The sequence below is a fragment of the Leptonotus elevatus genome, chromosome 16 (genome assembly GCF_054856555.1).
Source record: "Leptonotus elevatus isolate MCC_2025b chromosome 16, RoL_Lele_1.0, whole genome shotgun sequence".
Taxonomy (NCBI): Eukaryota; Metazoa; Chordata; class Actinopteri; order Syngnathiformes; family Syngnathidae; genus Leptonotus; species Leptonotus elevatus.
This window is the reverse complement of record NC_141254.1, coordinates 9,603,205-9,630,678: the sequence shown is the minus strand read 5'-3', so window position 1 is coordinate 9,630,678 and position 27,474 is coordinate 9,603,205. Positions and strand designations below refer to the sequence as shown.

The following is a 27,474-nucleotide window of genomic DNA, read 5'->3' as shown; positions in this document are numbered from 1 at the left end:
CAGATATTATAAATACTTCAATAAAAGGTTAAAAATAATAATACAAATTAAACATTTAGCATACATTTAGCACTTGGCTTACTTTACGTGTACATTAAATATTTAGTTTTGGTCTTTTTTGTTGTGCACCCCCATGAAAAAAAAAAACTTGCATTCATTCAACAGGAATGTTTTTTATTGTGGTTGTTTCCAGCTCTTTGAACTGTTAACTAAACCAAAAATATTGCATCTAAAACACATGTATGAAAATGTTAGGTCATTTAAATAAAATAACAGAAGCACAGTAGCCTTCTTACTCACATTTTAAGCTGACAACACATAGTTTTGGTAAAAGCAAAGTGACTAAATTCCAAAACAATGTGTCATGCAGTCAGTGACCATTTTCTCAGGAACATTGCACAATGTACAAAATTAAGGCAACAAAGGATCTCGTAGTCAAATTACGAGAAAAACGAGTAGGAAAAAGTCAAATGTATGATTGCTTGCTGAGGTAATATGCGCGTTTGCATACTGTTGTAGCGCCGCGTTATGCCACCACTTACCTCTTTCATTTTGGAATTGAACCCAAAGAACATTGTGTACTCTCACCAGTGTCAACTCACACTGGACACTTCAAATGGTATTCATAGTTTGTATTCAATTGCTCACGGTGCCCTCTTCCACACCATCACCATGTTCTTGTCGCTGAGGGCCACCAGGTACTTGAGGTTGGGATCCACGGCCACACTATTGATAGACGGGCCTTCCACCTGGCCGTGACCTTTGCGGACGGGGGCGGGCCACTCGAGCACCTGAGCGGAACCAGCGACATGTTAACTAACGGGTCCGCGGAACCCATGACGGCGTTTCATTTGCTTACCTCCGTGGGCTCGATGGGCTTCCGGATCTGGGAGGTGTCCTTCTGCAGGTTTGCGACGTGGTACGTCCACAACTTGCCTTTGTTGTCACCACACACGACGTACGAACGAGCTAAGGGGAGACAGAAAAGTGACCGTGACACTGTAATACATTATGCATTACCACTCAAAGTCAACATGTAAACTAGTTTTGAGGGTAATGAATAACAAACAATTGGTGTTGCCACGACTATCACTAACATGAAGACAGCGCTTCATTGCATAAACAGTAGGGCTTCAACATTTTGAAAATAATCCAATTACTTTTTTTCCTCAATACTGCGATGTAATATGCCATTTTTTTAAGGTCCTCTTGTCGTGTATTATTAATCAACAGAAGCAATAAAGTCTTAGAGATAGGTCAATAACCAATATTTGAAGCCGATACTCATTTTGAGTACAAAGGAGGAAAAAATATTGATGTGAAAATTAAAACATATATTGTAATGTCTTAAAGCATAATTTTTCAGACTTTTCAAAAAATGTTGTTTTCGTAGCCAATACCAAAATTTAAAACTACCTGAAATCTTAAACTTTCAGATTTGTTTGTTTTGATAATGTCGAACAAAAGCAAAAGGTTCCCAGGGTCAGCAGCATCTCTCATAAAGTAAACTGAAAATTTAAAAAAATAGTTCACCGAGTTTACAATGGTTTTAGATTTACCTTTTATCCGCCGTCACGTTTAAAAAAAAAAAAAAGGCCAATGCTGATATTGGTCAAAATGCCCACATTACAGTAAACAATATCAGATTTTTATACATAAATGTTTTGAGTTTATACTCAACTGTGTTTTTAAAGGGCTGCGGCGCTTACCTGGACAGGTGTTGAGCGCCAGGTAAGGAATCTCCGTGCAGGCCCAGCGCAACTCGGCCAGCACGGCGGCGCGCACACAGCCGTTCTTGTTGGGCCGCTGAGATCGCGTCCGGCTCCAGCTCCACAAATAGATGCAGTCGTGCATGAAGTTCTTGGAGGCTGACAACATCATCACAACGACGACGACGACGTTAGCTCATTAGCATGATCAATAACAGGCATTCACACTGATGAGATCCAATTTGGCTAATCAGTGTTCGCTTACCAATGATGTCATCAGTGAGGAAACTGAGGCCGTCCACGGTGTGGTAGTCGAGGTCTTTGTCTTCCTTCTCGTAAACGGGGAAGGTGACCTCCGCTTCTTTCGACCTTCAGAAGCAGAGTCGGCGCTCGTGATGCTCGGACTGACCGCTGAGGGAGTTCAAAGTTTTCTAAACTAACCTTTTGGTGGCGCTGTTGGGCGCGAGCTGCGTGTTGTAGCAGTGCAGGCCGTCCTCGCACGCCGCCAGGAGCTGCGCGTCGGGCCGGCTTGGCGGCAAGCAGATGTGCAGCGGCGTGGAGCTGCACTCTAACGCCAGCAACTGCCTGCAGGCCACACGTACGACAAAAGATCTGCTCAACACACGACTTCATAAAAACAATATATTGTATGCTATGTGTTGAGCATTATTCGACCAAATATCCCAGCCATGAATCATCTTAAAAGTAGCACGTGAGGTGCGAGGATTCTATTTGTCCACTTAGATTTTCCATCCTCACTTGACTGTCGTATCTGTGACTTTGAGTGTGTATGGCTTTAAAAGGCGGGGCCAGGCCTGGTGAGTCACATGGGCGCCATATAATCGGATGATACATGTTATAATGTGCTAATTACGTGTGTGTGCTTTCTCATCGTTTGTTAAAACTTTTTGTCATCGAATGATTTGATTAATCATGTATTGGAACGCGAGTCATCTCCACATAAAATTAGCTTTAAAACAGGAAACTAAAGACACTCAATTTGAGCAACTGTTTATATGCTTTGTTTCTGCTGTTTTGGTTAGCAACGACGATGCAATGTAATGTAAAAGTACAGCATACAAATAATCTTGTATGATTACCATTTTTCTCTCTTTTTTTAAATAATAATATATACTTTTTTTTTTTTAAATAATAATAATAAAAAGTAATCAGACATTTTGGGAAAATAAAGATCTAAAAAAATAAAATAAATAAAGGTGACTCACACAACTTTATGGTTGTACTTGCTGTCCAGCCCGCCAATGTCCCACAGCACGATCTTGTTGTCGTAACAGCCCGCTACGAGACAAAAGAGAAGAGCTGCCCTTTAAACCTGCTTCTTTTTATATTTTCGCGGTGACGATGACGGCTTACTAAAGAGGAAGTTGCCCTGGCGGTGGCTGAAGCGCAGGACCGACAGCGCCTTGCGGCTGGCCCGGAACTCGCCGTAGGCAAGGTTGCAGCGGGGGTGGATCAGCTTGACCAGGCCTCGCTTTCCGCCCGCCGCCAGGATGCTGCAGGGCTGTGCTGAGGCTCCGCCCCCTCGGGACATTAGCACCGTGGACCAGGAGAGAGAGAAGAACTCCTGTGATGACAAATAAACTTCATAGTCATATACATTAGGAGTATTTCTGTAGGTTGGAGCAGATTAAGTACATTTTCATTTAAGTGATTCGGCGGTTTGTTTTCAGAATTGCTACATAGGAATTACAAACAGAAGACATTCCTTGTTAAATTTCATTATTTAATCTGGATTGGATCCAGTCTGAACTTTACATGACATGACAGATTTTGATTGTGACTATATCATTGACACAAATTTGAATAAAACCAAATAAAATTTCTACACATTTTCATATATTGTTGACATCCATGTCTGTTTGTCCAAATTGTTAGTTTCTAATAAAACATTTTGGTTTCTTAAAGTTATAATTAACAAAATGTTGAAAGAAAAAAAAGTGATAAAGAAATTTGGCACCACATGCTTTTGGTTGGGTAATAACATGAGCATAAAAAACAATAAACGCATTAATAAATAATATTTTATACAATTATTTTAATATTTTTTGGATACAAATAGTCTTTTAGAAAATAAATACATGAATACAAAAAAAATTATATAAGTGAACAGCTATTACAAGTATTTTAGTTAAAAAATATATTTATACTACATTTGAATATTTTTTTTAAATGAAGGGAAAATCACTAACAGTAGATACTTTTGTTGGACGTTGCTGAATATGAAATAAGCAATTTTACAAAATTATTGAAATTATTTTATTCTTTTCACAAAAAAATAGCTGGATTTTTGATGGGCAGTGTAATGAATTTATACATTTTATTTTTTCATTTATTTATATTATAATATATATATATTTCAGTTATTTTATTCTATCATTTTTAAAACTGCAGCCTGGAAATTGAGCAAAAAGTAAATAGAAAACTCCTCCTTGTCCTGAGGTAATTAAAGACCGCGATTAATTGTAAGAAGACAAACCTCTCCCGTCACTTTATACTTCTTCATCACCATGCCGGTCTCACAGTCAATCACGCACAGAGAGTCTCCGCCGCAAGTCGCAACCACGCGACTTTCTGTGCAAAAAAAACCACACGCACGATATTTTCATCGCCGCAATGCAATGACAAGCGAGAGTCCAAATAAGTACCAGAGTAGTCAGGCTGAGGCTGGAAGGCACAAGCCCAAAGCTGAGTGGACAAATCTTCAGAGTTGTCCTGCTTGCTGTGACACTGCAGGACGTGAAGAGGCTGCAGACGCAGGGCCTGCGCGACAGTCAACATGGAACACCATTGAGCAAATTGACAGTAATTGAAACTGAAAAAAGCCCAAAACACACACAAGTGATTCTTGTGCTTGAATACCTGCGTCTCGATGCTGTTCATCACGTCATCACTCGTCGCCTCCTTCACTTCACTCATCGCCCCGTTTGCCGCCGCAATTCTCGGCGGTGTCGAGTGCTTGCCGGGGGCGTCTTTCTTGGCAGAGGCTCGCGTAGGCGTCCGTCTTTTGGGACAGAGCCTCAATTTGCCGGGGTTGTCTTCGGCTGAGGGGGACGCGGCGGGATCGGCCCGCGTCTTTTTACGAGGAGTCAGTCGCAAGTCGCTGTTTGTCAACGCCGGAGTTTGTTTCCTTTTCCTGGGGGTCACGACCTCCTGGATGATAAGCACGCAGCATGAATGACAAGGCTGATATTTGAGTTGCAACAGATTCACTCACTGCTGTGCTAACTAGTTTCTACTAACTCATTCACTGCCATTGACGGCTATAAACGCCAAAAATTTATTTTAATTATTTATATTAGCTTAACATTTTTTCCCACTTTTGTTAACAAGAGTATGAAAACCTAGACTTAAAAACAAATATATATATATATATATTTTTTTTTTTAAGAAAAGACTATTAAAAATTAGGGGCGTCAGGCAATTAAAATTTTTAGTTGTAATTAATCGCATGACTTCAATAGTTAACTCACGATTAATCACAAATTTTATATATGTTCTAAATGTACAATAATTTTCTTCTAGGTTTTCATACTCTTGTTAACAAAAGTGGAGAAAATTTTTAAACTAATAGAAATAGTTCAAATGAATTTTTGACGTCTATACCCCCAAAATTTAGTCATCCTTGTAGTTTGCCTTACATTGCTTTTGTCTGGCACATCCTCCTTTGGTTCCGTGAGGGAGTGCAAATACTCCCTGGCCAGGATTTCAACCTAACAGACAAATGGCAAAAAAAAACAAAAAAAAACGGGAAGTTACAGTTGCTGGCTGGAGAAGAGGTGCCAAAAGTTGTTAATGAATCAATTATTTAGGCACCCTTCACTACTACTACTTTTTAGCATGTTTTCATGGCACAGCTGTAAAATCCCACCAAGGCAGATCATGAAACTATGCACAAGTACTAGTGCACCCTCTGGTGACTAGTTGGTATATAGCACAGGACTCAATTACAGAATTCTGAGAATACAAATTGCCTTACTATTCTTCACATTCCTCCCCGTAACTCTGTATTTTCCTAGTTTTTTTTTTTAAACAGCCTCAGATGAATCTAAAAAGTAAATGATTGAATCAGCACTAAATGGAGAAATTTAACAAATTCACTACCCTAAAATTCAGTTTTTGTCCTTTTTCAAAGTCCCAAATTCTTCATCATGCAGTCTACAGAATTTTAGTTTGTCTACATCTGTCCTCAGAAATTGCATTCTCTTCATAGCACAACGCAACCACAAGGTGGCATTGCGTATTCAACACACTGTCAAAGTAATTAAGAATTATTTGACTCGCCTCAATATACCTCAGCACACATCTAAAACTGCTAGCAACAAAAGTGACTACACCCCAAAGTGAAAATGTCCAAATTGGGCCAAATTAGCCATTAGACATTTGTATAATAATAACAATATACACGAGACGGTGTGTTATGGGGGAAGCACAGTGCAAATGGAAAAATTTGCATCCAATATTTGCCATTACCTTCCATTTTGTGAAGTTGCTGACCGAATTGGGTCCATATTTCACCTGCTTCTGTGCCGCGTTAACAAAGTCCTCCTCCAGAGTAACCATTTTGTCCACTGTGGCAGAATCTGGGAGGCTGTAGCTTCTCTCCCACAAGGCAATGATCTAAGAGACAGCTTGTCAGTGGACTTGTTGAGTCAACAAGCCAAGTCAATAAACCAAACCAAACCAAACCAACCAACCAACCAATCAATCAATCAACAAGCCCGTACCCTGGCCCTCAGGTTCTCCGTGAACACGAAGCGCAAGTGGTTGGCGTTGCTCGTGATGTCTTTGCCATTGTAACTCCGCAATTTGGGAAGCAGCGTCATTAGCTTGTAATTGTCACTCACCTGCGGAAGAAAACGTTACTAGAATGATAGAAAGCGTCATAATAGTGAGTAAAGTATGAAATTATATTCCTTCCAACACAACTTTGTTTCCCCTTACAGTAATATAAATGTTGTCCTCCATTTTGACCTCCTCCAGGCTGGACAGAGACGCCATAGAAGTGATGTCCTCCATCTGGTTGTCACTGAGGTCCAAGAAGCGCAGCTCAGGGAGCTCCAAGTTTTTGGGCAACTCTTGCAGTACATTTCCGGACAGATCCCATCGCTCCAGGGACCGAAGACGGGACAGCAGATTGACCGGCAAGTCTTTACACTTCAGTCTGAGCTTGGAGAGACTACAAAGAAGCTTGAAATTTAAGTTTTGGTAGGAAATGCAGGGGAGGGGCTGTAAATAAATCATATAACATGCTTACTTTAGTGTCTTGATCTCTTCCAGTTTTGTAGTTTTTGGAGAGCCTTTCTCCAGTAGAATCTTCTCTGTTATCATCGCCATTGTTACTCTGAAGAAAAAGCATGGAAACCTTTAAAAAACGAGGTCAAATTGAACAAAGAAGAGTCTCCTGGTTGGTGGCATGATGAACGAGCCATAACCACACCCAATTTGACCCACCCAGAATGAGATCAAAAGTTAAAGAGATCGATGTGTTGTCATCTTTTGTTCTGTGTGTTCAGTTAAACACTTCTATCTCTGACCCTCTTAATGATTTACAAAATATATTTTAAAACATGTATAAAAACCTTCTTTTAAAAAATAAAACCTGAATAAAACAGCTATTTTCTCCATTTATTTATTTTTGGGGGTGGGGGCATTCTTATTTTATTTTTTAGCTTTGTTTAATCTCTTCCATGCCAACACGCACACAGTTAGAACTTAAAAGTGATCCTAGTGATACAAGAGCATTCAGTTTTCGCTTACACTCCACATTTGCCTAAAAATAGAACATTTAGAGAGGGAAAACTAGCCATTTTGCTACCACGGGACATTACAGTACACAGTCGTGTGAGCTTCCCTCGACCATTTTAGGTTCTAATTCTTCGTATTTATAATTCGTCTAATTCAAGATGAGTCCCATTCTCCCTAAATTTGTGTTGAGAATTAAAAACTATGAAATATAAGCCTTAAAATGAACTTACAGCGACTCACAGACCACACAGCACAACAGAAACTTTCCCGGGGTACGAACGACGTGTTTCCGGTGGGCGTGGGTTAAGTGGAAGTACCTTTTTTTTTGTTAAAAACTTTATTGTCTTACAGCTAAACCTAGGAACGAAATTGGCCTTTTACGCATCTTAAATGTAATATTAAATATATTGTTATTAAGTAAAATATGCACCGTAAACCATTGGTCAAATTTGCGTGTTCATTAAAAAAAAAAAATATAGCGACATTTATCCAACCTAAACTACTCGTTAGATGGCAGTAGTGATCTCCTCTGTTTGAGACGACGCGTATCTAGCGTTCAATAGAAGAAGATGTAGGTACGATGATGGTTCCGGGTCGTTTTGCTTCTTGTGCTTGCAAAGGTATCAGGAGCTGTCTTCTGTGTGAGAAGTTAAAAGAGAGTTACCATCCCGACGAGAAGGTAAATTGTTGTTGTCGTAGATTGTCATCGTATTTTTTGTAGTCTCGTGCGAACTATTTAGTAATAGATTACTAGCTACGGGTGCCCTCGCGGAACAATCTGGACGACATCGTACATTGCACTTTGTCTGTATTACAAATATATACAGAGCAGCGTAATATAATTATTGACTAGTATTAATGTACATTATTTGTTTAAAACACGTAAGTGATATGGATCGTGGGTATAACGTATTTTAAGATCGTCCTAAAATTTCACTTTATAGCCAAATTTCACTAAAATGTTGTATGTTTTTATTGATTTGGGATTCTGATCAAAAATAAAGAACACAAAAATGAGAACTAAAACTGCAAAAACGCTAACAATAAGCAAAAACATTTCTTACACAGCTCTAGAAAAATGAAGTGATTACTGCAAAAATAACTAGTTTATCTGATTTTGTTTGAGTAAAATGAAGATTTTTGTTTTATTAATTACTGACAACATAACTACCAAAACACAAAAACAGTCAAAATTGTCCTGTTTTCTTGATCTAGCTGTATAAGTCAAATAAATAACATTAGCTAAGTTTTATATTACAATTATAATGAATACAATCTCCAGCATATCAACTATTTCTATGTCGATGTAGGTCGTGCATCTTTTCTTGTACAACAACGAGACAAAGCTCGCCTTTCGCAAAGATGGCCAACCGGCATCATTTCCCTTTCCCGGAGTGTTCCTGTGGGAAGACTTCCTATCTGAGGAGGAGGAAAAGGAGCTAATCGGCAGCATGGACAAGAATGTCTGGAATCTGTCCCAATCTGGTCGAAAGAAACAGGTACAGTCAGATGGTGTCAAACATACCTGATCTGATAATAATAATAATAATAATAATAATAATAATAATTGCAATTATGTTATTACAGGACTTTGGCCCAAAAGTGAACTTTAAGAAAAAGAAAGTGTGTCCCGCCAATTTCAGTGGACTTCCTGCGTTGAGTGAAAAACTAGTGCTGCGAATGCAAGAAGAGGAAAGTCTGTCAGGCTTCCAGCCTGTGGAGCAATGCAATCTGGACTACCACCCGCAGCGAGGCTCCGCCATTGACCCTCACCTGGACGACAGCTGGCTGTGGGGGGAGCGCCTGGTCACCGTCAACATGCTGTCGGACACAACGCTGACCATGTCGCTGGAGCAGGGTCTCCCGCAGCTTGGACTCTCAGGGGAAGTGAACGTAGCCGTGCCGCTACCGCGCAGATCTTTAGTGGTGTTGTACGGAGAGGCGCGGCATCGTTGGAAGCACAGCATTCTCCGGAAAGATGTTCGGGAACGTAGAGTTTGCAGCACGTACAGGGAACTGTCGGCCGAGTTCCTCCCTGGTGGGCGGCACGCTGAGCTGGGAGCTCAGCTACTCAATATTGCTGCCAGCTTCACTGGAGCTCCTATTTAGATAATATTATTAAAATTCAGCTCTGATGCTAATTTTGTGAACTTACAACAATCATTTACCATTTCACTGGCATATTTTGTTTGAGGAACTACAGTCGAGTGCGGTTTCCTTTGTTAAATTCACATTGCGTGCTGCTGTTTTAACATGGCAGCCGATCTCTTTTAAATAAAGGAACCAAAGAACAACGTTTGGCTCATTAAATGCAATTTGTCCTTTACCCTCACAGAAAACCTTTGTTCAACCATTGTTATGACTTCCGCATTTTGAATGTTTTTCAACCAGCTCCATGTTTTATGTCTATGTTCTTTTATGTAACTTTTCATACAGTAGCTTCTGCTTATCTTTGATGGATTCCTTTGAAATCATACACATTTGACAGTGCACAATTTATAATCTCGAAACGTCATATTTGCATTACTCTTGTTTACTTTTCACTTTTACTATAGAAGTCGATTTTTTTTAAGTATTTGCACTTCCACTTAAGTAGAGAGTAATTTTGCCATATCTTCTTAAGAGCTGACTAATAAGGTAATTTTTTTAAAAGTAATTTATTTATTTTTTACCTTGAAATGACATAATTAAAATAAATATTTACATACAAAAACACTTTAAGGCTATATATATAAAATAAATGAAAAACAAGTACAGCGTACCTGAGTGTGGCTTTTCCTGTTATTGAAGTCTTGCACTGATGTCCCAATATTTTTAAATGTAAAAGTTGTTTTCTTTTGCGTCTGTTTTCCCCCTTTATTTTTTATAGTATGTTGTCATTGTCATGTTTTTATTTTGATTTTAACAATATAATTTTCAAATATCAATTGTCATGTTTTCGCCCATAATATACATACATTAACATAAAGCGTGTCTATAAAGCGTGTCTTCTGCCACGTGACATTTTTTTTAAAGTATGTTAAAAAATATATATAATAATAAGAATAGAACAGCTGCAGTTTTTCGACTGTAAGTGGGAGAGATTGGAAGTCGTTAGTCCTTACTCCGCTGGAACTAGTTCGTAAACCGAGTAGTTCTGTGTAACAGGTTGTATGTGCAAAACATGAGATAAAAAGACACGTGACATGACACGTTTTTATTTTGGAGGTGTCAGCCGGATATCCGCGTCTGGTCGGGCTTTGCTGGCTGACTTCTCGTCGGCTGCAAACTGCTCCTGGTCTCAACCTGCTTGTTGATCGCCCCGCGCGGCTGATTATCACAACGCCAGTTTATTATTAGCTCGGCTGGCACCGCGGGGCGGCTTCGACTCGACGGCCCAAGTCGTCGTGAAGCGGCCGACAGCGCGTCACGACGGCGTTTATGTGGAGTTCGGAACGCCGAAAGCCTTTTTCTCCCCCCTCCAATGTAGCTCGCGTGCTAGCAGCGTCGCGATCACATCGTTTACACTGCGCCTTTTTCTTCCCCTTTCTTTGTGTTCTTTTTGTCCCCCCCTCCCGAGCTTGCCGGTTAAGCCTCGCGGTACCGATAGGGTCGAAAAAGGCAGTCAAGATTGAGGATTCATCCCGAGGCTGTCAAGCGGGCTCACCCCCTCCACCCCCGGTCACCGAACGAATTAATGGCCGGAAATCCGAGGAGGGGCGCGGGTCTCATCGGCTTGATGAAGGACGCCTTTCAGCCCCACCAGCAGCCCCTGCAGCCCCACCAGCCCGCCGTGGTGGACAAGAAAATGGTGGAGAAATGCTGGAAACTCATGGATAAGGTAATTAATCAGTGACCATCGTTTCTTGTCGGGATTAAACTTCGGCCTCGGTTTATTTAAACTGTCACTTCCCTCTTCACGATTTTCAAATGAGACTAGTGATGTAGCCACTGAGCCCGATCATCTCCCAAATTGTCTGCCACTGCTCGTTAGTTGTAATTCAATAAAGCGTACATGGTTACAGCAAAAATTAGTTTTGACGAGGTTGTAAACAAACCCCATCAATCAAAAATCTTCTTTCTAACTGCCTCCAAAGTCAAAAGAAATGTGGACTCAAACCTTTGTCACTACAGTTGTCGTCAAATCTAGTTAAAGTTAAGATCAGTGAGCAGAGATGTTTGATACCCCTTTTTCCCCCAGACCGATACAAGCCTGAGTATCCATTCTTTTGAGTACAAGGGTTTCTGTGGGTCAAAACATTACAAGTCATTAAATTGATTTTGGGAAAATTAAGGCCCTAACTGGCATTATAAAGCATTAAATACAATGCCTAGAAGCATTAAACATGTTTTATTTTACATTTGTTGTAGAAAGGAGTTACTATCGTAAAATTCAGCAGTAATAGATGTGATACAAATATATATATTTGTGGGGAGTGGTGACTAGTTATGATTTTCAATGAACGAAATGGCCTGGAGTCTTCTAGTTTCTTTATGTTCCAAATACCAACTGCTCTGAATTTGAAAAAAACATCAAACATGAAACACTAATGACACCTAGTGGCAGAAAATTACCTCAAATGTAATCTATTATTAAATTTTTCACTCTTTATTAGTCTTTAGTATTTCACACACTTAAGTATATATTTTTTAACTTCAAATAAATAACTTTATAATTACTTACTATAAAATTACTGTATCAATGAATTAAAAGATACAACCAAATTTGTATTTGGAAACCACATTTGTCCACTTTTATGTTAATAGGAATATGAAAAAGTGTTAACTATGAAAATCATGCAATTACGATAAAAATTGTAATCGACTGACAGCACTAATATATAGTACGACGTGGGTTTTCCATTCGTTTTAAGTTGCATTACAAACTGCATTAAAAAGCATGAAATCCTATTTGTTGATACCTGCAGAAACCCTGAGTACTCACCAATGTCAAGTACTGATTACTTTTGATTTATAAAGTTTAATTTAACATAATGACAAGAAAATTGCGAACAAAGGCCTTTTCTGATGCAGATGATGATTTGCTGTTTTTGGCTTTATTGGAAAAATGCTGCTTTAAACATCTCGTGTAGAGGTGTAATGAAGGTTTTAGGCTGGTGACCGTTGAAAACGGCAGTATTTACATTATTTCTCATTGGGCCATATAATAAGGCGAAACTAAATGAAAGTCTTGGCCACACTTTTAATGAGCAGACGACCTACTTTTGAAATGGCGCAGATCATTAAATTATATGAAGAAAGCATGTGATGGATTAGGGAGCTTTTATAACAAGCCGCTCATTTAAGTCGCAAATTGCTGCAAAATCTAATCAGTACAATGATGGCTTGACTTATGAATAAAAAAAAAACTTTTGCAACGTGTTTCTAATAAGAAAAATAGCACTTGAGTCTAGGGTATTGTTCAAACATACATGAACGGAATTAACGTGAAAAATTAAGAAGTTCCTGCAACATGTTTTCAGTGCCTTGCTCACCAGGGGGGGGGGGGCAGTATAATGGAAACGTATCTAATACACAAAGAAGAGTACCGTTATTGTCTGTCCACGTGTTGCTGAAACGATTAGAACTACCGCAACGGCGCCGCCTAGTTCCGTTAACCCGTCTATGAAGTTTTGCATTGTGAAATAGCATTAAGCTAGCGGACTTTTTATTCTCCGTTTTTTTTTTTAATGCGAAGTTCTCTGCCACTCGTAACCGCTGCTGTCTGTCCATCCAGGTGGTGCGTTTGTGCCAGAACCCCAAGGTGGCGCTGAAGAACAGCCCGCCGTACATCCTGGACCTGCTGCCCGACACCTACCAGCACCTGCGCACCATCCTGTCGCGCTACGAGAGCCGCATGGACATGCTGGGCGAGAACGAGTACTTCCGCGTGGTCATGGACAACCTGACCAACAAGACCAAGCAGACCATGAGCCTGTTCAAGGAGGCCAAGGAGAGGATGTACGAGGAGAACTCGCAGCCCAGGTGAGTGTTCACATCTGGTAACAGAAACGACTGTACGGTGCAACATGTTTTGACATTTCTGCTCAATTTGCGACAATAGATTTTTTTTCAAGGTTAGCCTTTGACCATTTTTGGAGTAAAGTAAAATAGAGCCCAAAAGCGACTCATGCAAATTAAGGATGAGTATTGCAGCTGGAAACAAAAAAAGATAAGGTGCCTGAAGCACACTCTTGTCAGATATTAGTTTGCATGTTCGAGTTGTAGCACAGCTGACAGTTTGTTATGACTTTCTGAACAGTTACGGTTTAATATCTTTTTTCCCCCATAGCAAATAGATGAAATAAAGTTGAATTGATTGGTTCCAAAAGGGGCATGTTACCATTGTAAAGTATTAAAAAAGTTCATCAGTGTGTCAAAGAGTAAAAAACAAACAAAGTGTACGCTGGCAAAATAATCCTTTTGAATTATTTGTGGCCTGTGAGGCATTTTTTGCCTCTCAGAAAAATACTGCTAAATACTGAGCTGTTTTGACAGGTTTTTTTTTTATAATTACAAGATTTCTCCCTCTAAGTATTTTAAGCAGTTTGATAGGTTGTTTAACAAATTTATTTGGAATGAAAAATGTCCCCGATTGAATTTGGGGGGAAAAATTGCCGACACCAGTGGGTCAAAGTGGACTGGGGGTGCCGAATTTGCTTTTCTACCATTATGCCTTCAGCCCGAGACACCTGGTACACTGGTACGCTAGCGCCTGTTTTGAGTTGGAGCGCCGTCACTGTAGTCCCACTTCCTCCTATGCATTGTATTACCATGAAAATTTCAGTTGGTCACGATCACGAGGCTTAAGCATATTACTTAATGATTTTGAAAGGCTCGGACAACACTTTATCATGTCTAAACATCAATTTGGGGAAGAGACCTTCAGGTTTTATTTATAGATGAGGAGTGGCGTACGATCTTGTGCAATATGAAGAGCATGTCTAGAGAAATGAAAACGAGACTTGTCCAATTCATAGTAATGTTACAAACAATTATAGGGCGTGATACGCCTTTCTCCGAGAGGCTGCATTTGCGAGGGGGACCCGTCGTTACTAAAGAACCTTCCATCACATGTTGCGGGGTGGGTTCAGGTGGCGTTGATGCTGGGGCGTAAACGAATTATTTCAGAGTGGGAAGCTTCATCACCCCAACCTCTATCGACCGATTATTACTTTCTCTAATTGTTATTTTTGTGTTTTTGATGTCCTTATTTTCGTTGTTCGAGTTTAAGCACAATACAACATGCAGTCGATGCTTGTGGCCTATGTACATATCTTACACTCTAAAAACAGCTGGGTAAAAAAATAACCCAACTATGGGTCCAAAAATGGACCGATCCATTACTTGGGTCGATTTGACCCAACTCTGAGTCGAAAAATGGGTCTTTCAGTGTAAAACAACTCATAAATATTGGTCAGATCCTTTACTTGTGTCCAAAAAATTGGCTCATTTTGTATAAAACAACGTTGGGTCAAATTGACCCATAAAAGTGGGTTGGTCCATTTTTGATCCATAATTGGGTGACGAGTGTAAAATTGTGATATGGCTGCTACTTGCCACATACATGTCTACATTGTGCATTGTTCAAAATCTCAATAAAATGTTAATTAAAAAAATAATAATTAGAGGATTGCACAGATAATGTACATCACCGTAATAAATAATCTTTCAATATTACCGGCAAATTATTCTTCACAATAGGGGCTGATTCAGGCATATGCTCTATATTATTTATTTGGTTGTTACTAACATAACTATGAGATTCCTTTTTCAAAAATTACCAAAGACTAAAGCGAAGGACATTTTTGCTATAATTATATTTAGTTGTCGTTTTTTTTTTAAATAATTTTCGTTTTTAATTAAATTTTGTTAACGAAATTATTTTTTTAATTTTTGTTTTTGTTTTTTTGTTAGTTTTCGTTGACTAAAATGGTCACTACACACTGAAGGCGGCGTACGTCCAAATAAAGTTTCTACAAAATGTGTTAAACTGGAAATTATTTTTGAAAAATGAATATATATATATATATATATATATATATATATATATATATATATATCAAACTTGGTCATTACAGTCGTTCCTTTTTAAAGCAACATAAAAAGCAATATGTGATGTCAGGTTTTTTCCATGAGAGTGTTGCAATGTAGCGAGCGGTGGCAAGAAGAGCGGCCAATCGAGGATAAAGATCTCAAAATTAACACATCCACTTCCCTCTTTGTCCGCAAAGTGATTACAGAGCGAAAGTCTGTCCTTCCTCCTCGCGAGGTCATGTGATTTCTATCATTGTCCTACGCCAGCCCGGGTTTGTTTTGAGAGGGTCGGCAACACGTCATCAAGCCGGTGTCCGTCTTCCTCCCTCCCTCAGGCGAAACCTCACCAAGCTGTCGCTCATCTTCAGTCACATGCTCGCCGAGCTCAAAGCCATCTTCCCCAACGGCCTGTTCCAGGGCGACAACTTCCGCATCACCAAAGCCGACGCCGCCGAGTTTTGGAGGCGCTCCTTCGGCGACAAGTGAGTTTTTGCGTCCCAAAAAGCACCACGTGTCCTCCTTGCCACGTCTGCGACCGACCGTGTCCGTCCGCGTCTTCCGCCGCAGGACCATTGTGCCATGGAGGACGTTCCGCCAGGCGCTGCACGAGTTCCACCCCATCAGCTCGGGCCTGGAGGCCATGGCGCTCAAGTCCACCATCGACCTCACCTGCAACGACTACATCTCCGTCTTTGAGTTCGACATCTTCACCAGGCTCTTCCAGGTCAGCCAGCATGCCAACTGTGTATTGGCCAACTCTTTCAACTCTTTTGCTCGGCTTGCCTGCAGCAGGGCCTGACCGAGAGGAATTTTGAGGTCCATTCCCATATTTGGCAGAATACAATTCTAATAACTGATTCATAATGAAGATATCACAGGCAGAACATTTGACTGTTTCACAATGCCGTACTTTGTTCTTTAGTATATATATATATTTTTAAACTTTGCAACAATAAATAAATCAGCCTTAGGTTTTTTTTTTCAGATTTTGCTTTTTGTTTTTTAAGATTTGGTGATGTATTAAAAAAAAAAAACAGCAGATATTTTCCGATTTTTAAAAGAGCTACAAAAAAAACCCAGCTAATCACTGTACTAAACAGTGGCACCTCGCAAATTAAAGTCCCTGTAAAGTGAAAATAAATTTCAGACACCACTAAAAAGAATTTGTAACAAACCTGCCAAGTTTGAATTATGTATAAACTAAAGCTTAAATTTTTTTTAAAAAAAATAAAGCCCTTGTCCGCTTAGTTTAGAGAAGAAAAAAAAAAGCTGAAACCACGCCCCGCTCAACTGTCAATTAGGGCTGGGTATTGATTCTAATTTCCTCAATTGATTCGATCCACCCCGGGTAGCACATTTTGTTGACAATATCAAGAGAAAATTTGCGTGACGTGGAGATGCCATCTTTAATGGCAATTAGATTTCCGGCTGCCTGGCAGAAAGGATGCTCCACAGTGTTGTGTGCGTCCATCTTGATGTTGCCTGATTTTTTTTCCCCCCTCTTTTTGTTGATGTACATGTTTGTGTAGCCGTGGTCATCTCTATTGAGGAACTGGAATAGTCTCGCGGTCACGCACCCGGGCTACATGGCCTTCCTGACCTATGACGAGGTCAAGGCTCGTCTGCACAGGTTCATCCACAAGCCCGGCAGGTGAGAACTTGACCATGTGTGTGCATTTTAGGCTCCAATCTTGAAATTTGAAGAAGCAGACATACGTGACCAGCATTCCGTTGCTTCCGCTTCCTCAGCTACATCTTCAGGCTGAGCTGCACGCGGCTGGGCCAGTGGGCCATCGGCTACGTGACGGCGGACGGCAACATCCTGCAGACCATCCCTCATAACAAGCCTCTGTTCCAAGCGCTCATCGACGGCTACAGAGAGGGATTGTGAGTCGGGCCGCTTCAGCTCCGATTTGACAGGGTCGTTGTCATTGTGCAAAGTCAAAAGGCATCAAATTGGTAGCCTGGAAATCTTTGGGGTTTTGAGTCTGGTCAACCGCCTTAGCAGTTGCATTTCTGAGGCGAAGCAAACCTGAGCTAACTGACAGTGGAATGAACCAATGAGCGAAAAGCGGACATGACGTCAGAAAAGCACTCGTTGAAAGTTTTTATTTATGAATTTTTTTGCGGAGAGGGGGTAAAAATCCAACATGGCTAGCCAAAGAGAGACAGTAGTGAATGACTTAAGTCGTTGTTGCGGTAAAATCTTGAAGAGTGACGTTGCTCACGAAGACGGCGTCACGCAAATATACGGATTTGATTTAGCCGGTGCCGAATCGCTGTCTATGGACGCCTGTCCAGACCCACTTCCTTCTTGAAGAAAGTGTGTGTGTGTATATATATATATATATATATATATATATATATATATATATATATATATATATATATATATATATATATATATATATATATATATATATATATATATACATTTTTATTTCCATTTATGTATATTTTTTTAATTTAATTTTCGAATTACATTTTTTATGTCTGTTTTTATTTTCACTTTTAGTCATTTATTTATTTTGAATTTTGGCAGTTTTCGTCCTCCATAAGTAATTAGCCTAATGCTGGCGTTTCCCATTTGACCTTATTTGGCACAAAATGTGTAAACAAGCGAGCTGACGGTAAACTGCAAGTATGGAGAGAACAAGTGGCCCCTTTTACACCGGCTGCTCAAGCTGGGGATTTTTCAGTTTTTTTTTTTAACAGGTCGCTTTACTGTACCAAAACAAGAGCCTGCATTCATCAGCCTTTTACACGGAATCCCAAAAAGGCCAGATATTGCCACAACTATGTGCACTTTTATAAGGCAAAACTGCATCCTACAAGCAGATGACGTCAGTGCCAGGTTCTGGTGTGAAAAAAAACAGCAACTTCAAAACTTGATTTACATGATCAGAAACATATTTATCTTAATACTTATTGCAACATTGATTTAGTTATTCAAAAAAAGGAACTATGTAACTCAACGTGATTTCGTCTGACTGTTAACCAGAACAACAAACAATTTATCGTATTCGGCCATCTTAGTTGTTTACATTTGCTTCCAATGCTTTGAGGTCGGAAGTGGAAGATTCTAAGTGGGATTTGTCCCACCTTCCTCGAACGCAGCAGAAGTCTGCATCTGAGCTTCTTCTTCTTCATGTATGTATTATGTAACGACTATACTGTTCCTGGTGGCCAAGTCAGGCACAGCAGAAGGAGCAGCACAATATTTGTATGTACAGTATTTGTCAAGTACAATACTGTCGTGTTATCTTTCTTATCAAAGGGATACTTGACTTATTTAGCCACTTTCAGCAGTAAGAAGTTCATATTTTGTCTATAATTAATTTGATAACTTCATTATTTTTTATGTACAAGATACTTTTAAAAACACATTTTGCCAGTTTCTTTTGACGGAAAATGGCATCACGTGTGCTCAGGGCTCACCTTTGCAATCATGGCTCAGTTTGCAAACATCACATGACTAAACCTCGAAAACAGGTGAGCCGTGACCTGAGCTCTGAGCACCTGTGATGTCATTTTCAGTTGCCAGCAAGTGACAAAATCTGTTTTTAAAAGTATTAACTGTAGTTATCAAATGAATTCTAGACCAAATATGAACTTGTTATTGCTGAAAATGAGCCAAGTATCCCTTTAAGAAATACAATTTTTGTTGCCGATTTTGGGAAGGCTGTAACGGATTAATCGTATTTCCGTTCATTTCAATGGGGCAAGTTAGAAATGACATTTGAAAGTCAAGCCAGCGCTGCGTGTTAAAAGGGCCGCTTGGAATGATTGGCGTTGGTGTGTGTATTCTGCAGCTACCTATTCCCAGATGGCCGTGCACAGAACCCAGACCTAACAGGCCTGTGTGAACCTTCCCCACAAGACCACATCAAGGTTACCCAGGTCGGTGCCTCTCCTGAACGCGACTCTCACGCGCACGCACGCCGCTCGCGGTGCTCAACGTGCGCTTTTGTGCGTTTTGTAGGAGCAGTACGAGCTGTACTGCGAGATGGGCTCCACGTTCCAGCTGTGCAAGATCTGCGCCGAGAACGACAAGGACGTCAAGATCGAGCCGTGCCGACACCTCATGTGCACTTCCTGTCTGACCGCCTGGCAGGTGAGAGACGGCGCAAGCCGCCTCCTGAAGACAATCCCCCCACCCACAAACGTCGCGTCGCGTGTGTGTGATGTCAGGATTCAGAAGGTCAGGGCTGCCCCTTCTGCCGCTGTGAGATTAAGGGCACCGAGCCCATCGTGGTGGACCCCTTCCACCCCAAAGCCAGCGGGGGGGCTTTCGCCGGCTTCCAGGGGGGAGCCGGCCGGGCCGAGGCGGCCGCCAACGACGAGGACGACGACGAGCGTCTGGAGGACCAGAACCTCGTCATGAGCAGGCTGGCCTGCAGCAAGGTACCTTTAGTCTACATTAGCCCAAAAGGGGGCGCCATTTTACTGCAGGGGGCGGCAAACTTTTGTGTTGATTTGTAAACCAGGTAGATGCAAATAGAAATATATAAGTTGGCTTCTTGGCACCAAAAAAAACTTTGTTGAAGTAAGTCAAGGAGCTTCAATAAGGCAAAAGTAGTGCTTTGCCACAATCTTGGGGCCAAGCAACTATTTTGAAGTAAGTTGAGAAGCTTCATTTAGACAAAAGTAGTGATTTGCTACCATCTTGTGGCATTTTGGGGCTAAGGAACTACGTTGAGGTAAGCTGAGGCGCTTCATTAAGACAAAAGTAGTGTGTTGCCGCCACCTTGTGGCCAAAGAACTGTGTTGAAGTAAGATGCAGCACTTCATTTAGCCAAAAGTAATGCTTTGCCACGATGTTTGGGTCAAGTAACGACAGCAGGGGTGTTCGAATCGGCGATATATTGCGATATTACAGCATGCAATTGTCATATCGATTCAATATGCAGCTGAATCAATGTTTAAACATCAATTTTTTATGGAAATATTCAACAAAACGCCTTATTTGGGCTAAGGGTTACCACTTGAAGCATGGAAGAACGTTAAATTAATGAAACATTAAGCCTTCAAATTTGATTTCAATGCTGTTCAAACGGGAAACAGATTGCACCCTTTGTTAAATACTGTGGCTCGCAATTATAAGCCTGAAGGACATTTTCATACAAATCTTACAGTGTACATGAACAAGTTTAATGATTAGTATTTCTAAATTTGATAAAAAAATAAAAAAAAGAAGAAGCAATAATCGATGTATAGATTCGTATCGGGATTAATCGGTAGCAAATCGTGATACAGATCAAATCGCCAGGTACTACCCCTAAACGATAGTATGTTGAAGTAAAGTGAGGGGCTTCACTTTAGACCAAAGTCGTACTGTGCCGCCATCTTGGGGCCGAGCAACTGTTCTGAAGTAAGTTGAAACGCTTCATTTAGATCAACGTAGTACTTTGACACCATCTATGGCGTCTCGTGGCCAAGGAAAGTTGAAATAAACGGAAGCACTTTGTTTAGACACAATGTTGGGGCCAATGAACTACAGTATGTCAAAGTAAAGTAAGAAGCTTCATTTTAGACAAAAGTAGTACTTTGCCACCATCTTGTGGCATTTGGGGGCCGAGCTGGGGAGCTTCATTTAGACAAAAGTACTGTTTTCCCATCATCTTTTATTATCATTTTGTGGTTTAGTGTGCTAGTAATTATGTTAAAGTAAGTTGAAGGGCTTCATTGAGACAAAAGTAGTACTTTGACGCCATCTTGCGGCATCGACAGGCATGTATAAATTCTTGTGAATGAGCCATGTATTTTTGCGCAACACGACCATTTTAGTTGTAAATCACACTTGATATGAAATGTGTGTGTGTGTGTGTGTGCGCAGGTGGAGCGCCCGGCATCTCCAGTGTCCCAGCTGCCTCCGGTGCCGCCCCGGCTGGACCTCCTTCAGCAGAGGCCCTCCAACTCGCACAGCCAGCTGGTCCAAGGAGCCTGCGTTAAGGTCTCGTTGAACTCTCCTAAATGTTGTCCACGCAAGGAAAGAATAACATTTGGACTGCTGCAAGCACTCATTAGCTTTGCCTGGAAGTCTCGCATAACTGGTTTAAATTTAAAAAGAGCCTTTTTTGTTGTTGCCGCAAGCAGATGGGGGCCACACACAGGGACAAGCCCCTCCCGCTGCCCCCGGCGCTGCGAGAGCTCCCGCCGCCGCCACCCCCGGAGCGCCCCTCCCTGGCGGCGCCCGACTCCCGCCTCCAGAGGAGACCCCTGCCCGACACGCCCGCCTGGGCCGCCAACTACATGGTGCCGCGGCCCGTTTGCAAGGCGCCCACCGCCGCCCTGCCCGCCACGCCTCAAAGCGGCGGCGCCGGCGAGGCGAGCAAAGCCCAGGCAGCCACCAATGCCATCTACTGCCTGGCCGCCAGGTACGCCGTTCTTTTTTTCCTGTCCGTAGTAACCAAGGACAAATGTTGAAGGTTTTGGATTTGCGTCCGTTCAGGTCGCTGCCGACGTCGGCCGTGTCCAGCCGGGAGAAGTTGCCCACCGACTGCGAGGAGAACGAGTACATGAGTCCCACCTCCCTGCCGGCATCGGGCGCCCCGTGGATTATCACCGGATCGTTGGTTCCGCCGCCGCCTTCCAGCCAGACAAACCACCACAACGACCTCAGGTGATTGTCCTTTGACGCCATGTTCATCCAATTCAACTGCATATAAAAAGCAGTCTTTGTAGCCACAAGATGGCGCCAAAGCCTTGGTTAGAAGAAGTGACATTTAATTGATATTTTGTATTTATTATGCAGTACACATTTTACCCACATGGTGGCCTTGGAGTAAAACACAATATTAGGGCTGTCGCTGTTGGACCTTTTATTCCATCACTTAATCGCCCCATGCCCCCATAAATTTTTTATTTTTTGTGTTTTATTTATCTATTTATTAATTAAATCCACCAAGGTTGAACGTGATTTTAATTGAGTAGATATAACTACTAATTATTTATTATCTTTTGTGCATGAGCATTGTTAAACACCCAACAAAATTAGCCAATGCTAAATGGTTAGTAATCGCGATTAGCATTAGCGCGCTAGCGATTACCATTTAAGCTAAGCAAATACTAACTACCATTTAGTTCACACATATATCATCATATCTACATTACACGTGATAATGTCTTAAAAGTCACTTAGATGACAATGCTTCAACAAGTAAAACAAGTGGAGCTGCCTGTTAGCTACAATTAGCTCAACAACTTCCTGTGCACTACGTGCGTTTGCAAAAAAGGTCCGTGTAGAAACATGGACGGCGGCGCAAACATGGTTCCGGCTGAGCTTCGAGGCAGACATTTTCAGTCGACTTATTTTTAATAATTTCACCACTTGGTTGACCTTTTACCCCAGCCCTAATACTAATATAATGTCAAAGGTGTGAAATGGTGCCAAAAAAAAACATTTTGTTGCTGACCTGTGCTTCCAGCGGTGACTGCGTAGACGTGGACTCGGCAGACCCTCAGGTGTACGAGGCCATGTGCAACATCCAGGCCCAGGCCGCATCCTCTGACGCCGTCGATCACGGTACGGATCCCCGCTCGACGCCATCGCTCACTCCGGCGCGTAGCATCACCGGCGTTCTCTGTTGCCGTAAAAAAGGAAGTCAAGTCAACATTTTTATTGCATTCTTGTGTGCGTTTCAGAGCGTCCTCCGCACTCCTCCGCCGCGGTCTACCAGGCCAAGCCCACGGACGGCTCCTTCGAGGACGCGTACGAATACGACTGCCCTCGCCCGATGGCCCCACCGGCGCCCGCCAGGAGGGTTCTGGCGGACGTCAATGGCCCCTCCAAAGCCTTCAGTACGCTGAGCATCGACGGAGCCATAGAAGCCGGTACGTGACGCTATCAACGGCATCGCGTTCACTTCCTGTTTCTGTTTGTTCCTCATAGCACAGAGACAGCAACGATGTAATCAAATTCACTTTTACTTCCTGTTTCTAGTTTTTGCGCTGCCCGTCTAGACAGCAATGATAGCATCGCATTCATTTAAATCCTGTTTCTATTTATTCCACATCTCAATGAGTCACCGACAATCGTGTATCTTCTTCACTTTTAAATTTTTGCTTGTATTTGTTCTGCAGCCCGTTTGGGCAGAAACTACAGCATCACATTCATTTTTTTACTTACACTGGTTTGTATTTGTTGTGCAGCCCGTTAAGGCAGCAATTATACAATCACATTTACTTTTGCATACTGTTGGTAGTTGTTTTTCCAACCAGTTGAGGCGCAATTAATCATATTACCACCTGTTCTTTGTTAAGCAACCCATTGAGGCGCCACTCTTACCCCTTAAGCTTTTTCCTGCGACCTGTTTAGGTATCAACAATACACATTCAGTTTTACCTCGTTTGTTGCCGTTCTGTAAGCGTCAACGTTTGCATACGCTTTTTACTTCCTGTTTCTGATTATTCTACACCTTGTTGAGGCGCCAATGATCACGTTGAGTTTTACTACCCGTTTCTATTTGTTCTTCAGCCCGTTTAGTAGCTATTAATAGCATCACCTTCAGTTTTATAGCCTGCATCTATTTTTTTCTGCAACCCTTTTAGCCACCAGCGATAGTATTCACTTTGACTTGCCCTGCAACCCGTTGAGGCAGCAATAATGTCGTCACCTTCAGTTTTAATACCCTTTCCCCACAGCCTAATTAGGCACTAGCTATAGCATCACATTCATTTTTACATTGTGAATCCCGTTTAGGCGGCAACAATATTAAACGTGGCCCTCAGCAGCCTCTACGTGCTAAATGAAGGCTGGCACGATGAAATCTTTTTTGTTTTGGTTTTCTTTCCAGGTGTGTACGCAGCTGGCCTGGACCCCGAGCGCCCTCCCAAACCCCTCCCGCGCCGCGCCAACTCGGACCGGCGGGTTCGGCCGCTGAACCGCGAGCTGCCCTCGGCCTCGCCGGAGCAGCCCCCCCGGCCCTCCTCCTCGCACACGCCTCCGCCGCCCCCCTCGGCCGGCGTGGCGCTGAGCGGCGAAATTGAGTGCCTGATGTCTCAGGGCTACTCCATCCAGGACATCCAGAAGGCGCTGTTGATCGCCAGGAACAACCTGGAGACGGCCAAGAACATCCTCCGAGAGTTTGTGTCCGTGCCCTCGGCCGCGCACATCGCCACATAGTCCTGTCGCGACCCCCTCCGCCTCGTGCCACTGGTCGCCTCAGAACCGTTTCATGCTTGATCCTCCACGGAAAACCCCCAAAAGCCTTCAAATGTTGGTTAAAGCGTACGCCGTAAACACTCGAAGGGACCATGTCGACTCAAATGTGACGCCAACGCCGCCGCTAGCTGCTAGCCACTTGTGTTCGTACTGTTACGTGGCCACGTTTTGTTACAATAATAATAATGATTTCGTACAAACAGGTTGACCATGGTTCTACACAGGGATGGGCATTTGGAGCTAAATCGTAGCATTTTTTTTTAGCATGTTTGTTTCCACAGCCCATTTAGGCAGGCAGAAACAAAAGTGTCATGTTCACTTTTACTTTTCTATTTGTTAGGTGGCAACGACATCGCATTTATGTTTACTGCCTGTATTTGTTCCACAGCCCATTTAGATGCCAACAATAGTATCGGCTTTTGCGTCATTTCTATTTTTTCTGCAACCCACTTACGCAACAACTATAGCATGTCAATAACCCCTTTTATAGTTTTCTCTGTAGCCCATTAAGCACCAACGATATATCACATTCACTTTAACAATCCTGTTTTGTGTTTGTTCCGCTGCCCGTTTAGGCGCCAACAATAGCATTGACTTCACTTTTGCATTCTAGTTTTTCTTCAGTCCAGTTAGGCAGCAATGCTTTCATAACATTCTTTCATTTCTATTTGATACGCAGCCCATTGAGTCAGCAAAGATGGCATCACCTGCATTTTTATGTCCTGTTTGCCCATCCCTAGTTCCACCTGTCGACTCAGTTCTGTGACGAGTTTGACGCTTAAGCGCTAAGCCACGCAGGCATTACGCACTCGCCTCAAGTTTCTCGCAACTTTGACCCGTTTCCGACTAAAAAGCACCAACAAAATAACAAATACGCTTTTCCCGCTCGCGAACACATTCCAGTCCCGACGAGGAGCGTTTTAGCGTAGGCGCCGGGTTTACTCTGATGGATCACGTTCTGTAAATGTGCCTTTTGGCAGGTTTGCTCGCCATTTTTGAAGACTTTTTTTTTTTCCTCCAGTAGTCACAGATGGTATTAATATGAAAAGAGATTAACACTCCAATACTTTAAATGCTAGTACTAAAGAATTGTTGTCTTGGGACTGATGTAACGTAGCACATTGACATAAGGTTATGAAATGTCACATGTTTAAGGCCTTAAAGGAGGACTTTTTAAGGTGGTACTTTTTTTTTCCGGAGCTCCACTCGAGGGACCTTGCATGATTGACGATAAGCTCCTCGCTTTATCCTCCGTGTTTGACGCACCTGTCTCTTTAAAAAAAAAGGCCACACCCACTCCTCGCTCTCTCTCTCTCGTTCGATTGGCCAGCTCCAACAAGCTTCATTTACAAGGCAGGAAACGTCTCGCTTAAAATGGATGCTTAAATATATGTACGCTTAAAAAAAAAAAAAAGTATTTTAACTCGCCTTTTTTCTTGACAACTCGCCTACTAAAATATTTGTCGCTGCTCTGTCGTCGTCATGTAAATATGATTTATTTATTGTCTTTTTAATATCCTCGGCGTTTATTGTGTTGCCATGTTTTCATGCCCAAGCCATTAAGATTTTTAATTAAACAGTATTTTCTTTAAAACCTTGGTTGTGTGTGCTTCATCACTGATATATTTTTTGTTTCATTTTATACATAATTTAGACTTAAGATACATACTCCTATTCATAGGGATTTTTTGGGCCCAAATTAATACATATAAAGCTGTTTTTTTTGTTTTGATAAAAATGTATTAAGTTATATTTTATGTTATATAATTACATATGTTATTTTATTTCAAATCTAAACAATAATTTTATTTTCACTTTGAAATGCCAGTTAGTTTGACTGCATCTGTCAATCACTTATCAAGTGTGGGTCAGTAGCGTTCCGTGCATTATGACGTCACTTAAGGCGTCACTATGGTGGAATTGCGCCCCCAGTTTACGACTAGTTCCGTTCATACGATGGTGACGTAACACACATTTGTACGTATTTCGGGTACGTACAATCTCCTCAACAGCCTGTGCTAAAGTCATAATTAAGGATTAACACACACAGGTCAAAGTAAAGATAAATACATAATACAAATAGCTATAACTGCGCTTAGATGGTCGTATGTCAGGACAGTCGTAAACAAAAATGGGAAAGTCGTGTTCAGTGTAACCCGCTATATCGCTACAAGAGGGCAGCAGACACCTGGTAAATTCGTGAGGGGTAGCGAAAGCGTATTGCCAAGTAGCCTATGTTGTTTATTTATTTATTTTAAAAGCGTGGTATTTACTTTACTTCCTCCTGGCGCTCTTATTGACACTAAAACATCTGGCTTTCATTTATTAATTGTGCTGCCCCCAAGTTTTCAGTATTGTCTTCCTTGATTAAGTTGGTTGTAAATGTAAAGTGACTTTTACAGGAGCTGCTGCAGCTGCAGAGTATGAAAACAAAAAGAGCGAACCAATAAAATTGGAAGCAAGAATAATGAAGTGAGAAAAGAATGTTGGGGGGGGGGGGGGGGGGGTTCATTAGCCTCTACGTTCTTACGAGTAGACTAATGATAAACAACCGAGCGAGTTCAGGCAATTATGAGCCTCACTATTTATGGTGAACACGACCCATTCCGTGATGCTGGTTCAGTTCCAACTGCTCTCATCCCCCCCCCCCCCCCCCCCCCCTTCAGTAAATCATGTCAAGTGAATGGACATCATAAAACTATTTTAAGTGTACACACGTTTTAATATTTTGACCTTCATTGGCAGCCTTTTTACAACAGCTGCGTAACTTTGTTCATTATTTTACACTTACACGCTAAATTAATAATATTGACAAGTCGT

General features: G+C 41.7%; 2 protein-coding genes across 5 annotated transcripts; one reads left to right on the top strand and one right to left on the bottom strand.

Moving 5' to 3' along the window:
* Positions 1 to 146: 146 nt before the first annotated feature.
* On the bottom strand, positions 147 to 10,622 carry lrwd1 (leucine-rich repeats and WD repeat domain containing 1). Of its 4 annotated transcripts, none has more exons than XM_086057736.1 (17): positions 10,238 to 10,622; positions 9,249 to 9,576; positions 6,985 to 7,071; positions 6,672 to 6,906; positions 6,455 to 6,574; positions 6,201 to 6,347; positions 5,369 to 5,440; positions 4,590 to 4,880; positions 4,376 to 4,490; positions 4,207 to 4,301; positions 3,084 to 3,294; positions 2,936 to 3,008; positions 2,151 to 2,294; positions 1,975 to 2,078; positions 1,710 to 1,868; positions 860 to 969; positions 147 to 791 (listed from the first exon to the last, which is right to left on the bottom strand). In XM_086057736.1, exons 2-17 carry the CDS (start codon positions 9,440 to 9,442, stop codon positions 645 to 647), a joined length of 2,304 nt encoding a protein of 767 aa, XP_085913862.1. In that variant the 5' UTR covers positions 9,443 to 9,576; positions 10,238 to 10,622; the 3' UTR covers positions 147 to 644. The 4 variants fall into 4 exon arrangements, with proteins under 4 accessions (XP_085913862.1, XP_085913864.1, XP_085913863.1 ...); XM_086057738.1 differs by lacking the exon at positions 10,238 to 10,622 and adding an exon at positions 9,644 to 9,689; XM_086057737.1 differs by lacking the exon at positions 10,238 to 10,622 and having other exon boundaries at positions 9,249 to 9,705.
* On the top strand, positions 10,609 to 26,241 carry LOC147160655 (E3 ubiquitin-protein ligase CBL-like). Its single transcript, XM_086057734.1, has 15 exons — positions 10,609 to 11,295; positions 13,192 to 13,439; positions 15,827 to 15,973; positions 16,059 to 16,215; positions 17,021 to 17,142; positions 17,241 to 17,378; positions 19,304 to 19,391; positions 19,474 to 19,605; positions 19,683 to 19,895; positions 21,328 to 21,444; positions 21,588 to 21,868; positions 21,943 to 22,113; positions 22,919 to 23,016; positions 23,136 to 23,324; positions 24,287 to 26,241. Exons 1-15 carry the CDS (start codon positions 11,152 to 11,154, stop codon positions 24,613 to 24,615), a joined length of 2,574 nt encoding a protein of 857 aa, XP_085913860.1. The 5' UTR covers positions 10,609 to 11,151; the 3' UTR covers positions 24,616 to 26,241.
* The last annotated feature ends 1,233 nt before the right edge of the window (positions 26,242 to 27,474 follow it).

Bases quoted from the DNA above. Each gene is read 5' to 3' on its own strand.
- lrwd1 (XM_086057736.1), bottom strand. From the start codon at position 9,442: ATGCTGTGCTTCCAACGATGCCGCGCCTCTCCGTACAACACCACTAAA. The intron at 970-1,709 runs GTAAGCGCCGCA...GTCTCCCCTTAG, and splicing joins GGCGCTCAACACCTGTCCAG to CTCGTTCGTACGTCGTGTGT. The intron at 792-859 runs GTAAGCAAATGA...GGTTCCGCTCAG, and splicing joins AGCCCATCGAGCCCACGGAG to GTGCTCGAGTGGCCCGCCCC.
- LOC147160655 (XM_086057734.1), top strand. From the start codon at position 11,152: ATGGCCGGAAATCCGAGGAGGGGCGCGGGTCTCATCGGCTTGATGAAG. The intron at 15,974-16,058 runs GTGAGTTTTTGC...CTTCCGCCGCAG, and splicing joins AGGCGCTCCTTCGGCGACAA to GACCATTGTGCCATGGAGGA. The intron at 19,392-19,473 runs GTCGGTGCCTCT...TGCGTTTTGTAG, and splicing joins ACCACATCAAGGTTACCCAG to GAGCAGTACGAGCTGTACTG.